Source organism: Watersipora subatra, chromosome 2, assembly GCF_963576615.1.
Source record: "Watersipora subatra chromosome 2, tzWatSuba1.1, whole genome shotgun sequence".
Classification (NCBI taxonomy): Eukaryota; Metazoa; Bryozoa; class Gymnolaemata; order Cheilostomatida; family Watersiporidae; genus Watersipora; species Watersipora subatra.
The window spans coordinates 31605092-31623883 of record NC_088709.1 but is presented as its reverse complement, the minus strand read 5'-3'; the positions used below and the strand labels follow the sequence as shown (position 1 = coordinate 31623883).

General features: G+C 34.8%; 1 protein-coding gene across 1 annotated transcript in view; it reads right to left on the bottom strand.

The window, feature by feature from the left end:
• Positions 1-9939: 9939 nt before the first annotated feature.
• LOC137387479 (uncharacterized) overlaps positions 9940-18792 on the bottom strand; it is a 37342-nt gene continuing 28489 nt past the window's right edge. The window contains exons 6-7 of the mRNA XM_068073912.1: positions 14613-14931; positions 9940-10343 (exon numbers count right to left, since the gene is read on the bottom strand). Of these exons, the coding sequence (XP_067930013.1) occupies positions 10274-10343; positions 14613-14931 (389 nt within the window). The 3' untranslated portion in view covers positions 9940-10273. The remainder of the gene's footprint in view (positions 10344-14612; positions 14932-18792) is intronic.

Here is an 18792-nt window from a genome sequence, read left to right as displayed (position 1 = left end):
TACTCTTTCTAAGCTGAAAACAGCAACACTGTACTACCTAACTTATCAAAATAGCTAGGTTATTTTGATAAGCTAGATAGGAATCTACTGCGTACTAACTCAGAAATCCTGTATATCGACAGCTCTCTGTTTTATATATCTTTAGTTTGCCTTTTGCGGTACACAAAATATTACTCATTCTACAGATGAGCATCTGCAGAGCAGGCATATCTAGCTATTAATTATTTGTCGTCATTGCCATTAATTCTTTTATTTTTCTATTAGTAGACCCGATATAACAATGATGCAACCTCCTTTAATAGGGATCACTATAAATAACATCCTAAAGATAATGGTATTCCACAAAATTAAAGTCTGTACTATAATAGAAACCACATCTGTTCCGTCTGCCCAAAGCCATGGTTGGAAGGTGGAAAAAAGATTGCTTCTGGAGATTTACAGCCACAAAACTTCATATTGCCACCTAGAGCCACTATCACCTGCACCAATCATTCACCTTTCAGGAGTTTAGATTTATTGTGGACATACTTATTCTCTGCGCATCATTGGCCCAAATGATGTTCTCTCTCAGCGCGCTAAACTGCCAGAGTATTAGCCTTTACTATAATATGAGGTTTGTTTGTCTGTCTGTCTTAAGCCACGCTAATAGCTTTAGGAAAAAAACTCGAACCAAGATATTCAGACTACAACCCAGGCCCACTATCATCTACCACCACTTTACACAGTTTAGAATACTTGTGCGGCTAGCTATTACACATGATGACCTCTCATGGCACAGGGGCTGCCAGAGTACTAGTATCAATAGTATAAGTAGTATGGCTGTCTGTCAAAATCGATGATGACCTGCATCTTAGTGGTGCACGCTTAATTGTGTCAAGAGGATGGTAGAGTAGAGGTGACCCTGTTCTCAGTGTCTACCACTTCTGGAACTGTCAGATTAACCTGAAGGGATGCATTTCGCAACACGTTCAGTCTAACAGAACCGGGTAGCCATTTCACTTGCCCAATGTATGAAGGGCAGAGGTAGATCTTTAACGTGCCCATGTTGTCAGTGTGGTACACGGGGCCTCCAAGTTACGGTCTAGATACAAAAGACCCAGCAATTTAGGATTGAAAGCTTGCTGAGAGCTTTTTGTCAGATCGGCATTAAGCAGGAATCGAACCATCAACCCCGTGGTTGACAGTTGAAAATGCTATTATTATAAATAACATGTGAATAACACACCACAAGATAGCAATACTCTCTGATTAGGAGAATATTGTAATTACAGCTAGCGACCCTAGTTTTACAAAACAGGGCTCGAGATTAACCAATCTGAGAAATTAACCAACATGACCATGAAAATTACTGTGAATAAGAGTTAGAATGAATCAATCACGGTTGGCTACTTATCTCGACCAACTAGTAATGGTTAGTAGTTTGTGATTCACTGCCATCGTGTCAACTTCTACTAAGTTGATTAATGATCAGCGACAAGCCAACAATTCATGCTAAAATACAATATTTTATTTGAGCTTTACTTTATTTCGCTCGCCAATGCTGACAAAAGTAATTCAGGCGGTGTGGAAAAAATATGCAAATGGCTTGAAATACTAGTTATGTAATTCAACCTTCTGCGAACTTTCAAGCTAATACATTCAATCAAAAATTTAGGCAACCGCGTTGGCTCTAAATAGTTGTACCAATAAAATTCACATTAAAAATAAAACATGCGAATCTTGATAAAAATTATTATAATACCAAGTTAGGATTCTATTGGACTTGTATCTATGGTTATAGTTATAAAGCAGGTGTGGCATAATATTCTTGAACTTCCGACCTGGAAACACCAGGTTTGGGTCTAAACAAGGCCACTGGTGTTGACAGGAGTGACATTAAACCTTAAAATTCTTTCTTGAACTGGGCATGTCTCCAGTCATTGAGGTTCCGTTAACACTGGACTCAGACTTGTTCAACTAAGATCACAGAACCATTGCAATGTGTAACAATTATACTCCTAAAGTCGTACACAACATCTGCTTGCAGTAAGCTAAGCTGACATAATACACAATCTTCGAGTGATTGCTTCACAGGTTTTTCTCAACCGCTAATATAATGCCCTTCCGTAACCATTTATACCTCGAGTTCAAATCTGTCGTTTTCCTACAAACATTCTCGCTGAATCCCATTCTAGAAAATTTATAAATTCTGAAAAGACCTTCGCTCCAAGCGATTCTATTGCTTAGAATAATTTTACTGGAGATCTGCGCTATGATTTGTTACCATGATTTATAATCTCTTCTCGGTAGTACTAATTAGTCAGTAATAGATTCTTGACTGGCCTCATTCTCACTTGTCTGCAACAGAGCTGGCACTGAAATGTTTTTAATAGTTTTTCTGTTACTAGCAAAGCAACTACAATCATGTATTTCTATGTGAGAATTGCTACGTCCTCCAGTCAACATGAAGTTTGACTGGAGGACGTAGCCAAAACTACTCATTCTCCGACTCTTACAGGATTACTCTAAGAGCAGCATTGTCATACTTCCTGTTTCAGAGTGTAAAACTGCTTAGACAGAAGAGGTTTGAGTAGCCTGTCTTGACAAACTGTTGTTTTTGCGGAATTGTCTCTTCTCGAATGGAGCGAGCAACAAAACAGTTGTTTTGCTCGCTTCGATCGCCGGGGGACAACTTCGCAAAAACAACAGTTTATCAAGACATGCTAAGGTTTTAGACACTTTTGAATTGTTGTCTCAAATGACAGCCTAATTAACAACTTGGTATGCTGCTTTCCTCCTGGCCAATCACAAAAGGACTACTTCTGGTACCACTAAAAGGAAATGATAAGCCATTCTTTACTTATACGAACCATTTGGCCAGGTGTTCTCTGCGTCTCCAAACTGACAGAAAAGCTGGCAGAAAGTTCCTATAGCCTGGCTTGCTTCAAAGGCATCACTCAGCTAACAGTTACTTCTAATTTGGGTATACAGTAAACACTCCTACATGAAAATTATTTGGTTTAAGAATGTTTAAGTTATACAAACTGTAAAATACACATAAAAAACCGGATCTGTTTCAAGATCTTCTCAAACTTACAACTTTTGGTACTTCAAAATGAAAAACTAAACATAACTTCTAAGTTCAATGACCTCACAGTAACACACAAAAAAACTAAGAATATTTTTTCAAAACTTTGTATTTTAAAATTTGTTTGTGTATTTAAAAATCTTTTAATTTATTTGTCTTTCATGCCACTTCTATGATCAATTTTTTTATTACTTCTGGTGAACCAACACCACCAACAGTAGATAAAGCTTTGAAAATATCTATCAAACAAACCTTGCATTTGAGAATTTTTAAAGCTTCTAAAACGCTTCATGCAATTGTTTTTAGAATATACGTTGTTTTCTCTCCCGATTATGGAAAGAAAGGAAATGATACTTGAAAGGCTAGCTATGGGTCTCTCCTTATTAAAATCCAGTTTGAGAACTTGCACAGACTTGATGCTTTACGTTATAAAGAATTTATTATGTAATATAATGCAAAGATTTACATAAACTTTTTATGTTAATTGAAATTTGCGTAAAAGGTTTATCATATGCAAAATACTGCTGCTGTTAAGTTTTAGATATTTAAGTAAATGATTTAGAAATTTATTCTAAATTAGACATAATGAGACACGTCAATTGGCATTTTAAAGCTACCAAAACACAGGGCACTTATACTCAGCAAAGAGCCTTATTTTAATGTTTGGAGGTGAGACAGGCTGAGCCTGCCTTCCAATGTTCCCTTCACTGTGTTTCCCATGTAGTCAACATATCTATATTCTATATTCTATATATATACATTTCTCAAAGTATGTTTTATGTCTGTATGTCGTATGTCTGTCCGAATTCCGGCTATAGCTATTATTAGAATAGCCTAGCTGGGCAACAATGCTGATGCAATGTTATTGCCTACCGGCATTTGAAGCTTACTAACTAGGTTATTGGAATTTTCCATTGGCAATGTGCCAGGCCACTTGGCAATGGCCTGCCACTTGCTGGAGAGTTGCCTGCCAGCAAGTGGTAAGCAAATCTCATCACTTCTCATTGTTTATAATCTGATTTTTAATACCCAGGCTACGCCGGAAGACACAGCTAGTATCTATATCAATAAATCTCACTTTGCCATTGTGTTTGTGCATCTGCTAGTGTGCTTGTTTCTTTGTTTGTTGTGCAAATGCTACATTTGACAGATTTTATCCAACCTTCACAAGCATATGCTCTATCCCCTCTGCAAGGTTGCTCAAAGTATTTAGTTTCAAGATTTCATTTGGTTTCTGAAAACCAGCCTCTTAAAAACAAAATTACACAAATCTTTTGTAAATTTTATCAAAAAGTATTAGTATTTTCCTATCATTTGCAATTGTTCTCGATGCTTGAGGTGATCTGATAGCCAGGATCTAACTGCCAGGATGTTTGAAGATTTAAATCGATAAAACTTGATCATGATTTAAACGCTCAGAAGAGAAATACGTGCAAAATGACGTCACTAGTCGTTACCGTTGCAATAGTTGATATAGGCTATTGCAATCGAGGTGAAGAGTTACGTGTCTCAATTATAGACCTCATATTTTTACACTTTTGCTTGATCTGAGCATTTTAAGTTCACTTTTTATCAATTTTAATCTTGAAGCATCTTCCAAACTTAAACTTCCGAAACATGTGCAAGCGATAAAAAATACTGATACTTTCTGGTAAAATTTACTAAAAGTTTTGTGTAAGTTCATTTTTAAAAAGGCTATCTGGTTAAAAATCAGCCAGACTTACTGTTAGTTTTTAATAATATTCATATTACAGTTTACTCTGGCTTTTTAATGATTCTTTTTAGTTATTCACGACAGGATTTATTATACTTGTGATCTTACAGTTGCTGGTTACTCTTCAAAAAGAAAAACTTCGGCTAAACTAATATAATCAGGTAACGAGATGCAATTGTGTGCCAAGCAAACACCAAAAAACTGGACCTGATGATCAAACCGTTTGTAAGAGAAATCAAGTAGCCTTTTCTGTCTATTACTCACGCACCGATTTCATTGTCCTTTGATAATAAAACATCATTGTGTTCGGGTCTAAGGCGCCACGAGACTTGTTTCGGCGTGTTGTGTGTTCGGCTAACTGTGCTGGTTGTTTGGCAGTAGAATCAAACTGCCTTCAGTGGCCAGGCCTGTGTCTCGACGCTCTTTTTACTTCCAGTAAGTACCCTCCATCCAAGCTTGGCATTATAATTTTGAATTCCAACGAGTTACACACAGCTGGTGATTCATAGATGATTTCTTTGATAAGAGCAAACCATTATTTTTTTTGACGTCATCACCTTGTTTGCACATGCGCTAGTCCACGAAAAAGCCGCCATCTTTGTAGAAACGATCGTCATTCTCTTGATTAATAGTGTTTTTTGGTGTTGTTTTGATACTAAAATAAAAAATTTGCAAACAAAAGCATTGTTTGCAATAATTAATTGCAGAAGCTTCGTGTTTTTAACAATAAAAGTTGTCCATAAAGATGGCAGACAGCGATAGAATGACGTCACGAAAAAACGAACAATTTGAAATTTATTCTGTTAATTGGTTTTGTTGGACTACTTGAATTAGCTCTGTAAATATTTTTTAAAGACGACAAAAGGTTTGTGTCGATAATTTTTATCTTTTATAAAATCGTTATTTTTTGTATTGCGGTGAATGAATTTGTGGTAAACATGTTGTTTAATTGTAGATTTCATGGTTTCGGTGTTGATTCATTACAACAGCAACGAGTTCCAAATCAGTGGTTCAGTTCTACCTTTAGACACCTGCAAGCTACGAACCTAGCGTAAACCGCTATACCATGTGTCAAAGAAAAATAATTGCCAGCTTTCATGCGAAACAATGACTAATATAACCCTTTCTTTGATATGATTAGCTATACCTAGTAGCTACTGGTCATCGCAGATATTGCTAAACACTCTTCTTTTATGCACAATATGGCAGTAGATACTTGTTGATTGACAGACACGAAGACACAGACTTTTTGCAACAGATGGAAATGTGTGCCACCGCCACAGCCTCGATCGCTCGGACCAGAGATTTTGCAGTTTCATTGCCACAAAAAGTCTAAGAAGAGTTTTGATTGCATTCTTAAGGCATTCCATATTTATATATATATATCCATGCATATATTTATATATCCATATATATATATTTCCATGCATTTCATATTATATGTATATATATACATATTGTATATATATATAGTACAGTGCTGTACAGTAGAAACAGTACTGTCTGTAGCATGAGTATAGTATACTCATGCTACAGACAGTACCTCTCACAGAGTGCTCAACCAAACCGAAGTGAGGGAGCATATTATGCTCCCTCACTTCGGTTTGGTTGAGCACTCTGTGAGAGGTACGGCACTATTAGCCTTTGTGCAAAGCTCATCATTTTTGTCATTTGAGCACTCTTGTGTCAGCACATTGACTTTCTTAAAGCCTGTGAGGCAACTTAGTTGTTTCATGGCAGGAAGTCAACTCTCATTGGTAATGGGATTTGTGTCCCTTGCCTAAGCTCTGTGCTGCACTGATGAGGCTTCAATATCCGAAACAGTACTGTCTGTAGTATGAGTATGACTACTTCGGTTTGGTTGAGCACTCTGTAAGAGGTGCGGCACTATTAGCCTTTGTGCAAAGCTCATCACTTTTGTGATTAGAGCACTCTGGTGTCAGCACATTGACTTTCTTAAAGTCTGTGAGACAACTTGGTTGTTTCGTGGCAGGAAGTCAACTCTCATTGGTAATGGGATTTGTGTCCCTTGCCTAAGCTCTGAGCTGCACTGATGAGGCTTCAATAGTCGAAACAGTACTGTCTGTAGCATGAGTATATATATATATATATATATATATATATATATATATATATATATATATATATAGGAATATAATATAATATATATAATATATATATAATAGGATAATATATATAGGATAATATATATATATATATATATATATATATATATATATATATATGACTAGAGATGCACTGGCTCATACGACTAGAGGTGCACCGGCTCATATGACTAGAGGTGCACCGGCTCATATGACTAGAGGTGCACTGGCTCATATGACTAAAGGTGCACTGGCTCATATGACTAGCGGTGCACTAGCTCATATGACTAGAGGTGCACTGGCTCATATGACTAGAGGTGCACCGGTTCAAATGACTAGAGGTGCGCCGGTTCAGCATATGAGTTTAGATCAACAATTCTCAACACAAACTAACTTGGTTTAGATCTGTTGGGTTATATAGTGAGCATTACTTTTTACAGAAAATGTAGGTAAAAAATATTTCTTTTTTTGTATTTGAAATATATATTTAATTGATATTTATATAACTTATATAAAATAATGCCCATGAATTAATTTAATTCTATAAAGATAATAGAAATATTAGATTTCACTCCTAACCTAATTGATCGTAATGGTTGATAGTGCTGTAAATAGGAGACATCAGAAATATAGTTTGTACACCCTGACTTGACTGATACACAAAATATATCAACTGAATCCATAGTTTATAAATATATACATGTAATCCAGCAGCTTCTTATTAGCTTTTATCACCGAACACCCCCTATGACTCATAAGGGCATTTTCTCACTTCTTGTTTAGATTGAGACAAAAAGGCTCAAAGCGATCAAAAACAGACATATCGGGAATATATAAAAACGATATGTTATTAGAAGGCCATTCTGAGAAGACTCTAACGTTTTCACACTCCAGCAACATTTAAAAACAACTCACGTTAGGTTCTTGGACTTTTTTCATTCCTCTTTCTCCTATTATATGATTGAAACAGAGTTTTCTTGTGGCTGAATGAAATGCGGTGATAATTTTTTTAAGATTGATAGCATTATAATTTTACTTTTGGTGTATAGAAAAAATAAATACCTTGACTCACATAGCCAACTTGCTAAAAATGGAACAGAAGCTTTCAAGGCTCTTTTCAAGGCTTTCAAGGCGCGAACAACAACAGCTCTGCACACCTTAGGGGTGCGAAAACACCTAATCAGGAATGTATTACATTCCTCATTTAGTATATTCGAAAATATGGTAAACCCTGATATAATCTGACAGGGATAGTACTCACTGGATATTTTTATCCGAGAAATGAAAATTTGCAATATATTGTACTGAGTTTGCTAGCTTGATATGCTGAATTACTTTTACTTTTATTTGTAGTGAATTAGTAAAAAGTATCAAAGGTTTCAGATTTACTTAAAAAAAGATCCAGACACTTCACTTCCATATTAGTGTCAGTGACAATAGAAATCCGGGTGTCTCTAGATATAACGCAGTGACACCAGCCGGTGTCTATTAAAAAATAAAATGACTATTAAAAATGTTAATATTTATAGTTTTTTGCTTCTTTTTTTGCCAGACTATTATATCTCGATGACACGCAATAATTTTTTTGCAAATCATTGTATTAGGAAGTAAATTGGATAATTCGGCATGACTATCTGCTTTGATAGATTGATATATTTAGAAAGAAATTATTTATGGGTAGATTTGGCACGCGCTGTAGACCTTTTCATCGAAAGTGTCAGCATGACACTTATGGCCATGTGTTCATCACAGACAGATTTGACAGAATTCTTTACCACAGGCTGTAACTACATTAAATGTTACCCAACCTACTAAAGTGTCAGAAGTATTGTATGCAATTTGTTTTTAGGCAGAATACATATGACCAAATGTTGAAGATAAACTTGCTCAAATTTTAGTAGATTTTAATAGAAAATATCCATTTTTTTCTATCATTTGCGATATGTTTGAGATGATCTAGCTGCCGAGACGCTTTCAGCTTAAAATCGACAAAACTTGATCGTGGTTGAAATGCTCAGAAAAAATTCAATCAAAATGATGTCACTAATAGTTGCTGTCGCTGCTATCATTGATATTGTCTGTTGAGTTCAAGTTGGGTCGATATTCTGTCTGTTTCTTTGCAACTATAAATGTCATAATTGCACTTTTGCTTGATTTGCGCTGTTTAACCATGATCAAGCTGTGTCGATTTCAATCTTGAAACATCCTGCCAATCAGATCACTTCAAACATCAGAAACAATCGCAATTGATAGAAAAATATCGATTCTTTCTGAGAAAATCGTTTGAAATCATTTAAAATTTTGTGTAATTTCATTTTTAAGAACAAATACTTTAGCACTCGAGTTTATTCTATGTAAGTCGACAATCTCTCAAAAATTGCATATGGCATCTGATGCAAGTAGCGACTTTGCTAATGGCTTAGAGTGCTTGACCTGTAAACATCCAGTTGACGTCCAAATCATAGATGTCACAAATGGTGTCCAACCTTCAATTGCTCTTTGTAAATGGGCAATATAAAATACCTATACCTACAATCTTTAAAGTTCCATCGCTACTTGGCTCAGACAAGCCTAGCCAAGAACACAGAACCATTGTGTGCATAACAATACTCTTAAAAGTGCACAGCTTCTGCTTGTAGCAAGAGAAGCAGATATTGTACTCCATCTTCAAAGCATTGCTCACACATATTCTTCTATATTCACACTACTTTCCCTGCTGTAACATAATCCTCCATCTTGAATATTTGCTGTTATGATGGCTGCCAACGAAATTTATTCATCTCTGATCGAAAAACTAATTTTTTCTCAAAAATTTGACGGAGGCTAATAGCAAGATAATATTATTATTATTAATACCAATAATAACATGATGTTAAATTTGTTTTATGCAAAATATTTTTCACAGCTATATATGAGACAAAAAGATTGAGAGCACAATTCTCGATGGATTCATTGCAAATATAAAATACCTGGTGAAACGCGCCTTTTTTCACTTCTAGATGAATTTTATTACATACGAGTTTTTTAGCATGACGAGTAAATTTAGATTTACAACACCTTGCATCAGATTTAATAGATTGAATATTTAGCACGAAATAAGGTTTACAATATATATATATATGAATATACGTATGTATGTATTAGCTGTGAAAACTTGCCTTATCAAAAAAATATCACAAATCACGATATTATGCAGTCACACTAAAGATACGATAAAAAATATCAAAGCCAGAAAAAAACACAACTTTCCGCTGTTGGAGAAATCGTCTATTTCTGCAAGACAAAAATTTTCAGCAATCATAAAAGCATTTAAATAGCAAATGAGTAAAACAAGAACAGAGTCATTCAAGAGAGGAAAAATAAAACTTTGTTCTGGTAGAATTAATGCTAAAACCTTTGCAGTCCTTGACTGTTCTGCCATGATTGTGGCTGGTATTCCACCTGTACTCCATTCAATCTGTCAAAACACAAAATAGTCACAATTGTTTTCGAATTAGACAATAAATGCAAATCATTTGTTTGAATGTTTTTAAACCTACTACTGTAAACAGTATATTCTACAGATAACACTATAAACATTAGATCAATACTAACTTGTATTGATAATCAATGTTTAGCCAGTATAGAATACATTCAAGTTCTCTATGGATAGGGTATGTATATGGGCATGTTCTCTATGAGTAGGGTATGCATATGGACATTATCTCTATGGGTAGGGTATGCATATGGGCATGTTCTCTATGGGTAGAGTATGCATATGGACATGTTCTCTAAGGGTGGGTTATGCATATGGGCATGTTCTCTATGGATAGGGTATGTATTAGGGCATGTTCCCAATAGATAGGGTATGTACATGTATATGGGCATGTTCCCTATATGTAGGGTATGCATATAGACATTATTTCTATGGGTAGGGTATGCGTATGGGCATGTTCTCTATGGGTAGAGTATGCATATGGACATGTTCTCTAAGGGTGGGGTATGCATATGGGCATGTTCTCTATGGGTAGGGTATGTATTAGGACATGTTCCCTATAGATAGGGTATGTGTATAAGCATTTCCCCTATGGGAAAAGTAAGTATATGAGCAAGTAAGTGACATTCAGGCTGAATATCACTTATTTGTCAGATAATATTCAGTACACCGAATACTATTTGACAAGCTGCAGGCATATATGATGCGGCATCTTCGATCGATCATGGGTATCTCATGAAGGGACAAGATCACCAATACTGAGGCATTGAGAAGAGCACACATAACACGACTCAAGTCCATTCTAATACAGATGAATCTTAGTTGGCTTAGACATGTCGATAGAATAGATCATGAGCGCATGCCTCAACAACCTCTTTATTCTCAGCTTTGTGATAGAAAGCGTAACCAGGAGAGGCACATGTTGCGATTCAAAGACACCGTGAAGCGCAATATGAAGAAGCTGGATATAGACAGGTATGGTTGGCAAGAAAGGGCTAAGCATAAAAATGGTTGGAGATGTTTGACCAGACATGAGGACAGTCATTGTCACATCGACAGACTCCTATGATGATGATGTGACATTCAGGTTCTAAACATGTACCCTTGGTATTTATACTAAGCTGTAGCTTTTGCAATAGCTATATCATGAGGTGATAACCAAGAACTACATGTCTTAGTGTCGTAAAGACCTTGCTTACGGTAGGTCTGCTAAAAATAATGGTTTGAGATTTTCATCAATATTGGCTAGCTATGTCTGCTTGCTTGTTGTATAAAATTATCCCGAACATTTTGTTATATGATTCATAGACTACATATAAGTGTTTTGATGATGTACATATGCATAACTTTTCATTGGCATTGGTAATCACCAACAAAATGATGTTTTTCGTTACATGCCAACATAAAGAAAAAAAATGCAAATACAGAAATCAGGAATTGTTGAGTGAGTTGAACAGACATGTTTTAAAAGATGATAATCTAATAGTATTGTGAAGGTCTCTGGATGGTGAATTAAAGGTTGTAGTAACAGAAAGTTCATAAACTGAAACATATGATGGTGGATGCAGTATGTTGGTGTCACAGAATAGGAAATGATGTTTGTCATATGTGTGGAAGGATAAATACAAATATTCTGGGCATAGTTTAGGCAGGATTTTAAAACCTGTAACATAGATGCACAAACGAGCAGATTTGGAATAAAGCCATATGCTCAATGATTTTGTGATAAGATTGGCTGAAGTATGGTTAGCTGGAATACGTGATCGGTAGTACACAAGTCTTTGTACAGATTTGTGTAACCGAAATATCCTCTTTTTATATATCTTCAAATTTTCTGCTGCTGATACGATAAGATGGGGAATATTATTGCCATTGACCAGATGACGATGAATAAATTAAAAATACAACAACAGTGCTATCCTTCTGTTTATGAAACATTATATATAATATATATAAAATTTATACATAATAAAGATATGAGAATTTTTACTTTGTTTGGTGAAATTATCATATAACTTCACCACCTGCATATATTCTATACAGGCGATTATATCTTTGTCACACTGAGTAACTTTTTGACCGGTAAACAACTCAAGATAAAAATAGTAAACATATTGAAGATAAAAGTATTTCATCAACGCAGGGGGGTTGTTGCACAATAACTAGCTATGTGAATCACTTCAAAGATGCATTAAATCACGTGTGAAGCTTCGTCTTGAGTGAAATTACTGCATTTTGTCTGCCATAAAATGGCAGATATTATCAGGTTGTTAAGATTTATGGCACAAAATGTTTGTACATGTATATCCTTACAACAAGGTCACTCATAACTCTCTAAACTAAATCGATACCAAACAGTGAGACAAAAGGAAGTCATTACCTAACTGTGAAGAAGTCATTAGTAGAGTCAGCGCTACTGTATCAGTGACTGGACAAACTTTATCCAAATGTTGATTAAACCTCCCTTAGTTGATATGGGTTGCATTTACACAGTATGACAACTCCAGTTATATAGCGATTAAACTATGCGCATAGTGGCTTTATTTGAAATGTTTTGATGTTACTCCATTACTTCTACTCTGGTAGTCTAGTGTTATATAAGGAATTGTCAGCAGTGACGATAGAGACCTGAGACTAAGTATTTGCACAATTATTCTGGAATACTAGGGAGTGGCTAGTTGGCTCAGTTTTGAAAATGTTGGTTCACCTTGCTAGAGGTTGAGAGTTTGAATCCCATATGATGGAAACCTTTTCTAACATCTAGCGGTGGCTTTGGACAGACTGACAGATATGCCTTCCCTTAGCTTAGAGTAACAAAGATTGAGCAGATATGGGAAGATCTGGGACACCTAGTGGTGGGCAGGTTTGGGTTAGTTTATGTCGGTAGATATGGTTTAGCTACCAGTAGGTAAATGTGGATTAGGTAATGATGGACGTTGACTACCCAATAGGTGTCCCACATCTTCCCATATCTGCTCAATCTTTGTTACTCTAAGGGAAGGCATATCTGTCAGTCTGTCTAAAGACACCGCTAGATTAGCTAGCTTGAAAAGGGCAGACATGGGCAAGCTGATGGTGAGCGGATGAGGACTAATTAGTGGTGGACAGATGTGTTTTAGCTGAAGGTGGGTGAGTGCCGATTATCTAATGGTGAACAGATATGGATTGGTTATAATCACATCATGACTAGTTCCTACTATGCATCGTTTGGCAATGATTTTCCTGATATAATAGTAATCACATAGTATATTCTGGCAGCCACAACCAGTTTGGTATTACCATGCAATGCAAGTTCGACAACTAATGATGCTTTTTTTCAAATGAAACCTAGTTTAAACCCAAGTGGCTGTCTAAATGGTACTACTTCGTGTTGGAGTCTGGCCAAAGATTAAAGTTTTGCCTATCCCTAAATCTAACGAGTTTCTTTTCAATGCAAACCGGCGGCTCTCATCTTCAAAGAGCATTAGTTTGAGTGTGCACTTTATGTTAGGACAGTATATGCTGCTTAACGGAATACGGCTGTCAGCCCGGACACCTTTGTTAAACTCTCTTTGATTGGTCTTTTAAAATGTTGTAACTGAAGCATTCAATAGTTGAAACCTGCATAGCTTTCTTTGAGAACTTTAATATATGAAGGTTTTTAAAGCCATGACCATCTTTTCCAGCAATTAATATATAGTTTCTGTGTTTAACTGCACATTATATATTAATATTGTACAATAATATTAGCGGTAATGGCGTAGTGTCATTAATATTCAAATAATATAATATATAAGAATAGTGTGGATGCATCTACATATACACCTCCAATGATATATCATTTATATGGTGATAACACAGCATACTATAATATAATATACATAATAAAGTATTAATTTAATGTAATATAATATATTTATTATAATATAATATGTTTGTATATATGATAATATACACTTCAAGTGATCTCCATAATCCTCGCATAGTAGTTTTGCCAAGTGATATGTCAGTTCAAAACTGAGGGTCAAGATACAAGTACATATAGCCTTAGTTTCTGGAGATTGATTTTCGTTACAATGACATCCTCAAATAATGCCAATGTAATACCAAATTTTATTAAAATAATTGATTTCCTTTGCCTAAATAAGCCAACTAATTATTATATTAAAAAAAGACCTGATGTTTTCGTGGTTTTTGACTTGGCGAGTTTTATAATATTTGATAAACATACTGTTTAACATTTATTCCTTGAAAGAAATTTTAAATATTTACCTTTCATTATTTTTAGTATAAGTAAATCTGCTTTCTTGACGTGGATTGAGGTATGGTAGGTGAAAGTCTCTCTCTTTGTGGAGTGAGGGCGGCTTGAGCACGGGTCCATCTGGTGGCCGCGCTGCCGAGTTCGTAGGCGGTACACGGGGAGCTGCGGGCTTGTCATCTTCGACAACGTGGTAGAAATGCGTGTCACGTATATTTCTAGAGGCATAGTGTACGTCCGAGTTGTCTCTTTCGTGTCTTTTATGATAAGTTCCGATCTCGCTATAGTATGCAGACTCATCATCCCTGACTTCTGGTGCTGAGTTAATATTTCCTGAAAGGGTTAAAACTAAATTTAAGAATTTAGTGGCAGAAACCACACCATATTATTCACTGATATTGGTGAACACAAAAGGGTGTGATAAATAACACTTATTTGTTCATAGAGAATGCAGTTTTCTGCTTTAAAATGAAATAATTCCTAACTATATTTAAAGATTATTTTATACAAAACTTTAACAGACTTTATCAGAAAGTATCAGTATTTTTCTATCGTTTGTGATAATTTTTAATGTTTCAAGTGATCTGACTGCCAGGATGTTTTATGATTAAAATCGTTAAAACTTGATTGCGGTTAAAACGCTCAGAAGGGAAGCATGTAAAAGATGACATCACTAGTTGCTATTGTCGCTATAGTTGCTATTGTTGCTATTGTTGCTATCCTCTTTGCAATTATAGATGTCATAACCATACTTTTGCTTGATCTGAGCATTTTAACCGCGATCAAGTTTTGTCAATTTTAATCTTAAAATATTTTGGCAGCCAGATCACCTCAAACATCAAAAACAATCGCAAGTGATAAAAAAATAAAGCTACTTTTTGATAAAGTCTATTAAAATGTTATGCAAGTTCATCTTTGCTAAAGAATGTTGTGTTGTCTTTGAAACCTGAATGTTTCAGATTGCGCCAACAGTGAATGCTTCTTGTATCAATTTTTCAAAAAATTTCATTTTGGTTAGAGTCATTTTTGTTACGGGATTCATGTCTTCATTAATCAAATTTAGCCTGGCTGAAATCTCTCACGCCTACTTTAAAAAGGGCATTACGAAATTTTTCTGGATTTTTTTTCAAACTTTGGTCGCAAGTACTACAGAGCAATTTTTAGAAAAGAAGGAGAAGAAGAGGAACAATTTAAGCAAAACTTATTAGTTCTGTTAAACACTCGTAATACTCTCAGTGGATATGAAATAAACAATAATAATTTTATTTATTAATGAAATAATATACATAGTAGTACATGTATATGAAACTTTTCAAACGTTTAACCAACTCTCTCTAGAAAAATCTAGAACACTGATTTATTTAATGATGTTATAAATAGCAAAATCTCTCCGGTCGGATAAACTTTATGCACTCAGTTATCCAATCATAAACCTTTACCTGTGCTGAATGTTATGTGGAGAGTGCAGCTTGCCAATATAAGCTAGTAATATTGCCAAATAACTCTATAATCGCACTCTGTTTGTCTTTGTTCATGCAGCTAATTTATGCATATTTGTCTAGATTAAAATTGTTTCAATCAAATAGACTTTTTTAGGAGACTGTTCGAAAAACATACATGTTGATAGTGTTTCATACATAATCAAAGCTGCCAAACTGCGCATATCTCAATTAAAGCAACACAAGTTGACAAGTACCCAAATGAACTGCAAATTTTTACGTCATTTTGACTGTTTCCAATCATATAGTCGTGAGGCTCAATTTAGTGAGTTCTGAATTATAATTGAATAGTTCATTTGTTAATAATAAGTTGTACAACCAAACACAGAGTTTGGTTCTACCTGACAAAAGCGAGTATTATTAAAGCTGATCAAATTCGAGCTTGGGGCATTCAAGTGTTTTGACTGCTTCACCGAATACAGCTTCCAAAGTGTAGCTACCTTTTTACCAGACTCATGAGAAAATGGTGCTTTTAGTTCTGCTAGGCAAAAATTAGTACATTCACTTTATTTACATTTAAAATTTTTAAAAAGTTGGTTTAATAAAAATTATTAAAAGTTTAAATCTAAATAAGTCGTTAACTAAGCGTACACCAAGTAACGCTTCTGTACATACTAAATGCTTCATTGTATGCTTTTTGGGCAAATTATTCTAGTTTAATGAAATTTTGTACTTAGCTCTCCAAATTGTACCGAGACTGCTCAAAACACTATAAAGTACCATTTTAAACCTACCAATTAGGTCATGTGACCATTTACAAAATCAAGCGATGCTAATATCAAAAACCAACTTTTGGTTAGTATATCCTCTTCAATATCCTCTGGTTGTTTTAGCTATCGCTAGCTTGTTATTGCATGTAGAAATAAGCTTGTAGCTTAAGTTCCAATACAAAAACAATGTGAAGATACCAGCCAAACCCAGTGTTTGATGAGGCTAATTTCTGTTTTAGCTAAAGCTACAGTGATACTTCAACATTTTAATGATAAAGCCTAACTTTCTAAACTATCTCGGCGATCACAAACAAGATGAACTAATGACAACAACTTTAAATTAACTATGAAACATTTCGATAAAACTCTAGAACAACTTTTCACGGTAATTAAGGATTGGTTTTTGTTACTCAACATTGCAAAAGGCTAATGTAAATTTTTAAAATTTCTGGTCAGATTGCAAAGCTGATCAAATGGCAGACTTAAAATTTTGAAATATCTAACTTTAATTGGCCATGACAGCTTTACTTTTATCAGACGCCTAAATGAGAGGGTCATAGAGATGCTTCTACAGATATAAGGCATTCCTGTACCATGACAAAATGTGCAAAGAAAGGAAGTCAGATTTAGCTGTGCCAAAATCTATAAAGGATTGATAGGTAGAAGGTTTTGAGCGTTATCACGGCTTGGCTTCAGCAGGCAGCTGGTGAATAGAATGACAAAGGACGTATCCAAGGAATGATTTGCCATGGGCTTTAATTCGTTTCAGTTCCTGACCAGATGGTAGATTGATTTGAATTAGTCAGTTCCCTTTTTACAAGGGCGGAGTTGACTGCTACAGACATGCCAAAAGTGTAATTGACTATCACAGACATGCCAATCTTTTTCTTCTAGTCTTTTGATCCACCTTTCGCACTTCTAGTAGTGACATATTTGTCTCTTCAAACAAGAAACCAATGACTTTATACTGAACTCTGTTCAGTTCAGCTATAAAAGTAATGATGTGTATGCAGCACAAATCTTATTTCTGATAATAAACTCATTTCTGACAAGCTTTTCTGATAATTGCAAAAAAGATTTTTATGTATTATGATAAACAACAAATTAAAAAGCTTATGGTTATAATCTTAAGTTAATGAATTAAATTGAATTTGTCTTTGTTTGTCTGTTTGTTTGTCCACTATAAAAACTAACTCCTAATTAAGCATTGTGTCAGAAAATTTGCATGTGGTTTTTCTAATACTCCTTCAAGTTTTAGTCAAAACAAACTTTAAGATCACCAAGTGAGTCATAGCGTAATGAGTGTCGGGGCTAAAGTGCTTTAAAATGAAGATGAAGCTAAATGCGATTTTGTAGGCTGATGCTTCTACCAACTGAGCTAATCATCCACTTTTGAAACCCTCAGAATACTTGTGCTATCTTACTTAGATAGGTAAATTACTTATTCCACATTCTTCAAAATTCTTCTAGAAGTTTCTTGAAAAGTATTTAAAGGAAACATCTTGCGATGCCAGCTTCATTTATAAATTTTTATTGATAAGGACGACATTACTTAAAAGTATATCTAGGACGTTGTGCTTATATTCTTTGAAGGCTATAATGATTTTTATGGAGCAAATAAGAAACAGAGAATATTATCCATAAAGATGTACTGTCTTAGATTCAAATATTGAAATATTATTTTAAGTGTTATGTCATTATAAATTATGATTTTATAGCCAGATTAAATAAGCTTTTTTAATAGAAATTATTGTAGAATATAATGTGATTGATGAATAAAGCTAAAAAGTAAATCACATGTGAATTTTGTTTCGTATACCTGACCCAAACAATGCTGGGTATTTCCGCTATAGTTATAAAACAATAAAACAAAAACTCATATACTACTTAAATTGTTAATGAAAAATTCACAATAGAAAGTTTATCAGACTGACCGATAAAATTTTTAGAGAATGACGAACTTGAATCTAGTTAAAAAAACTTCA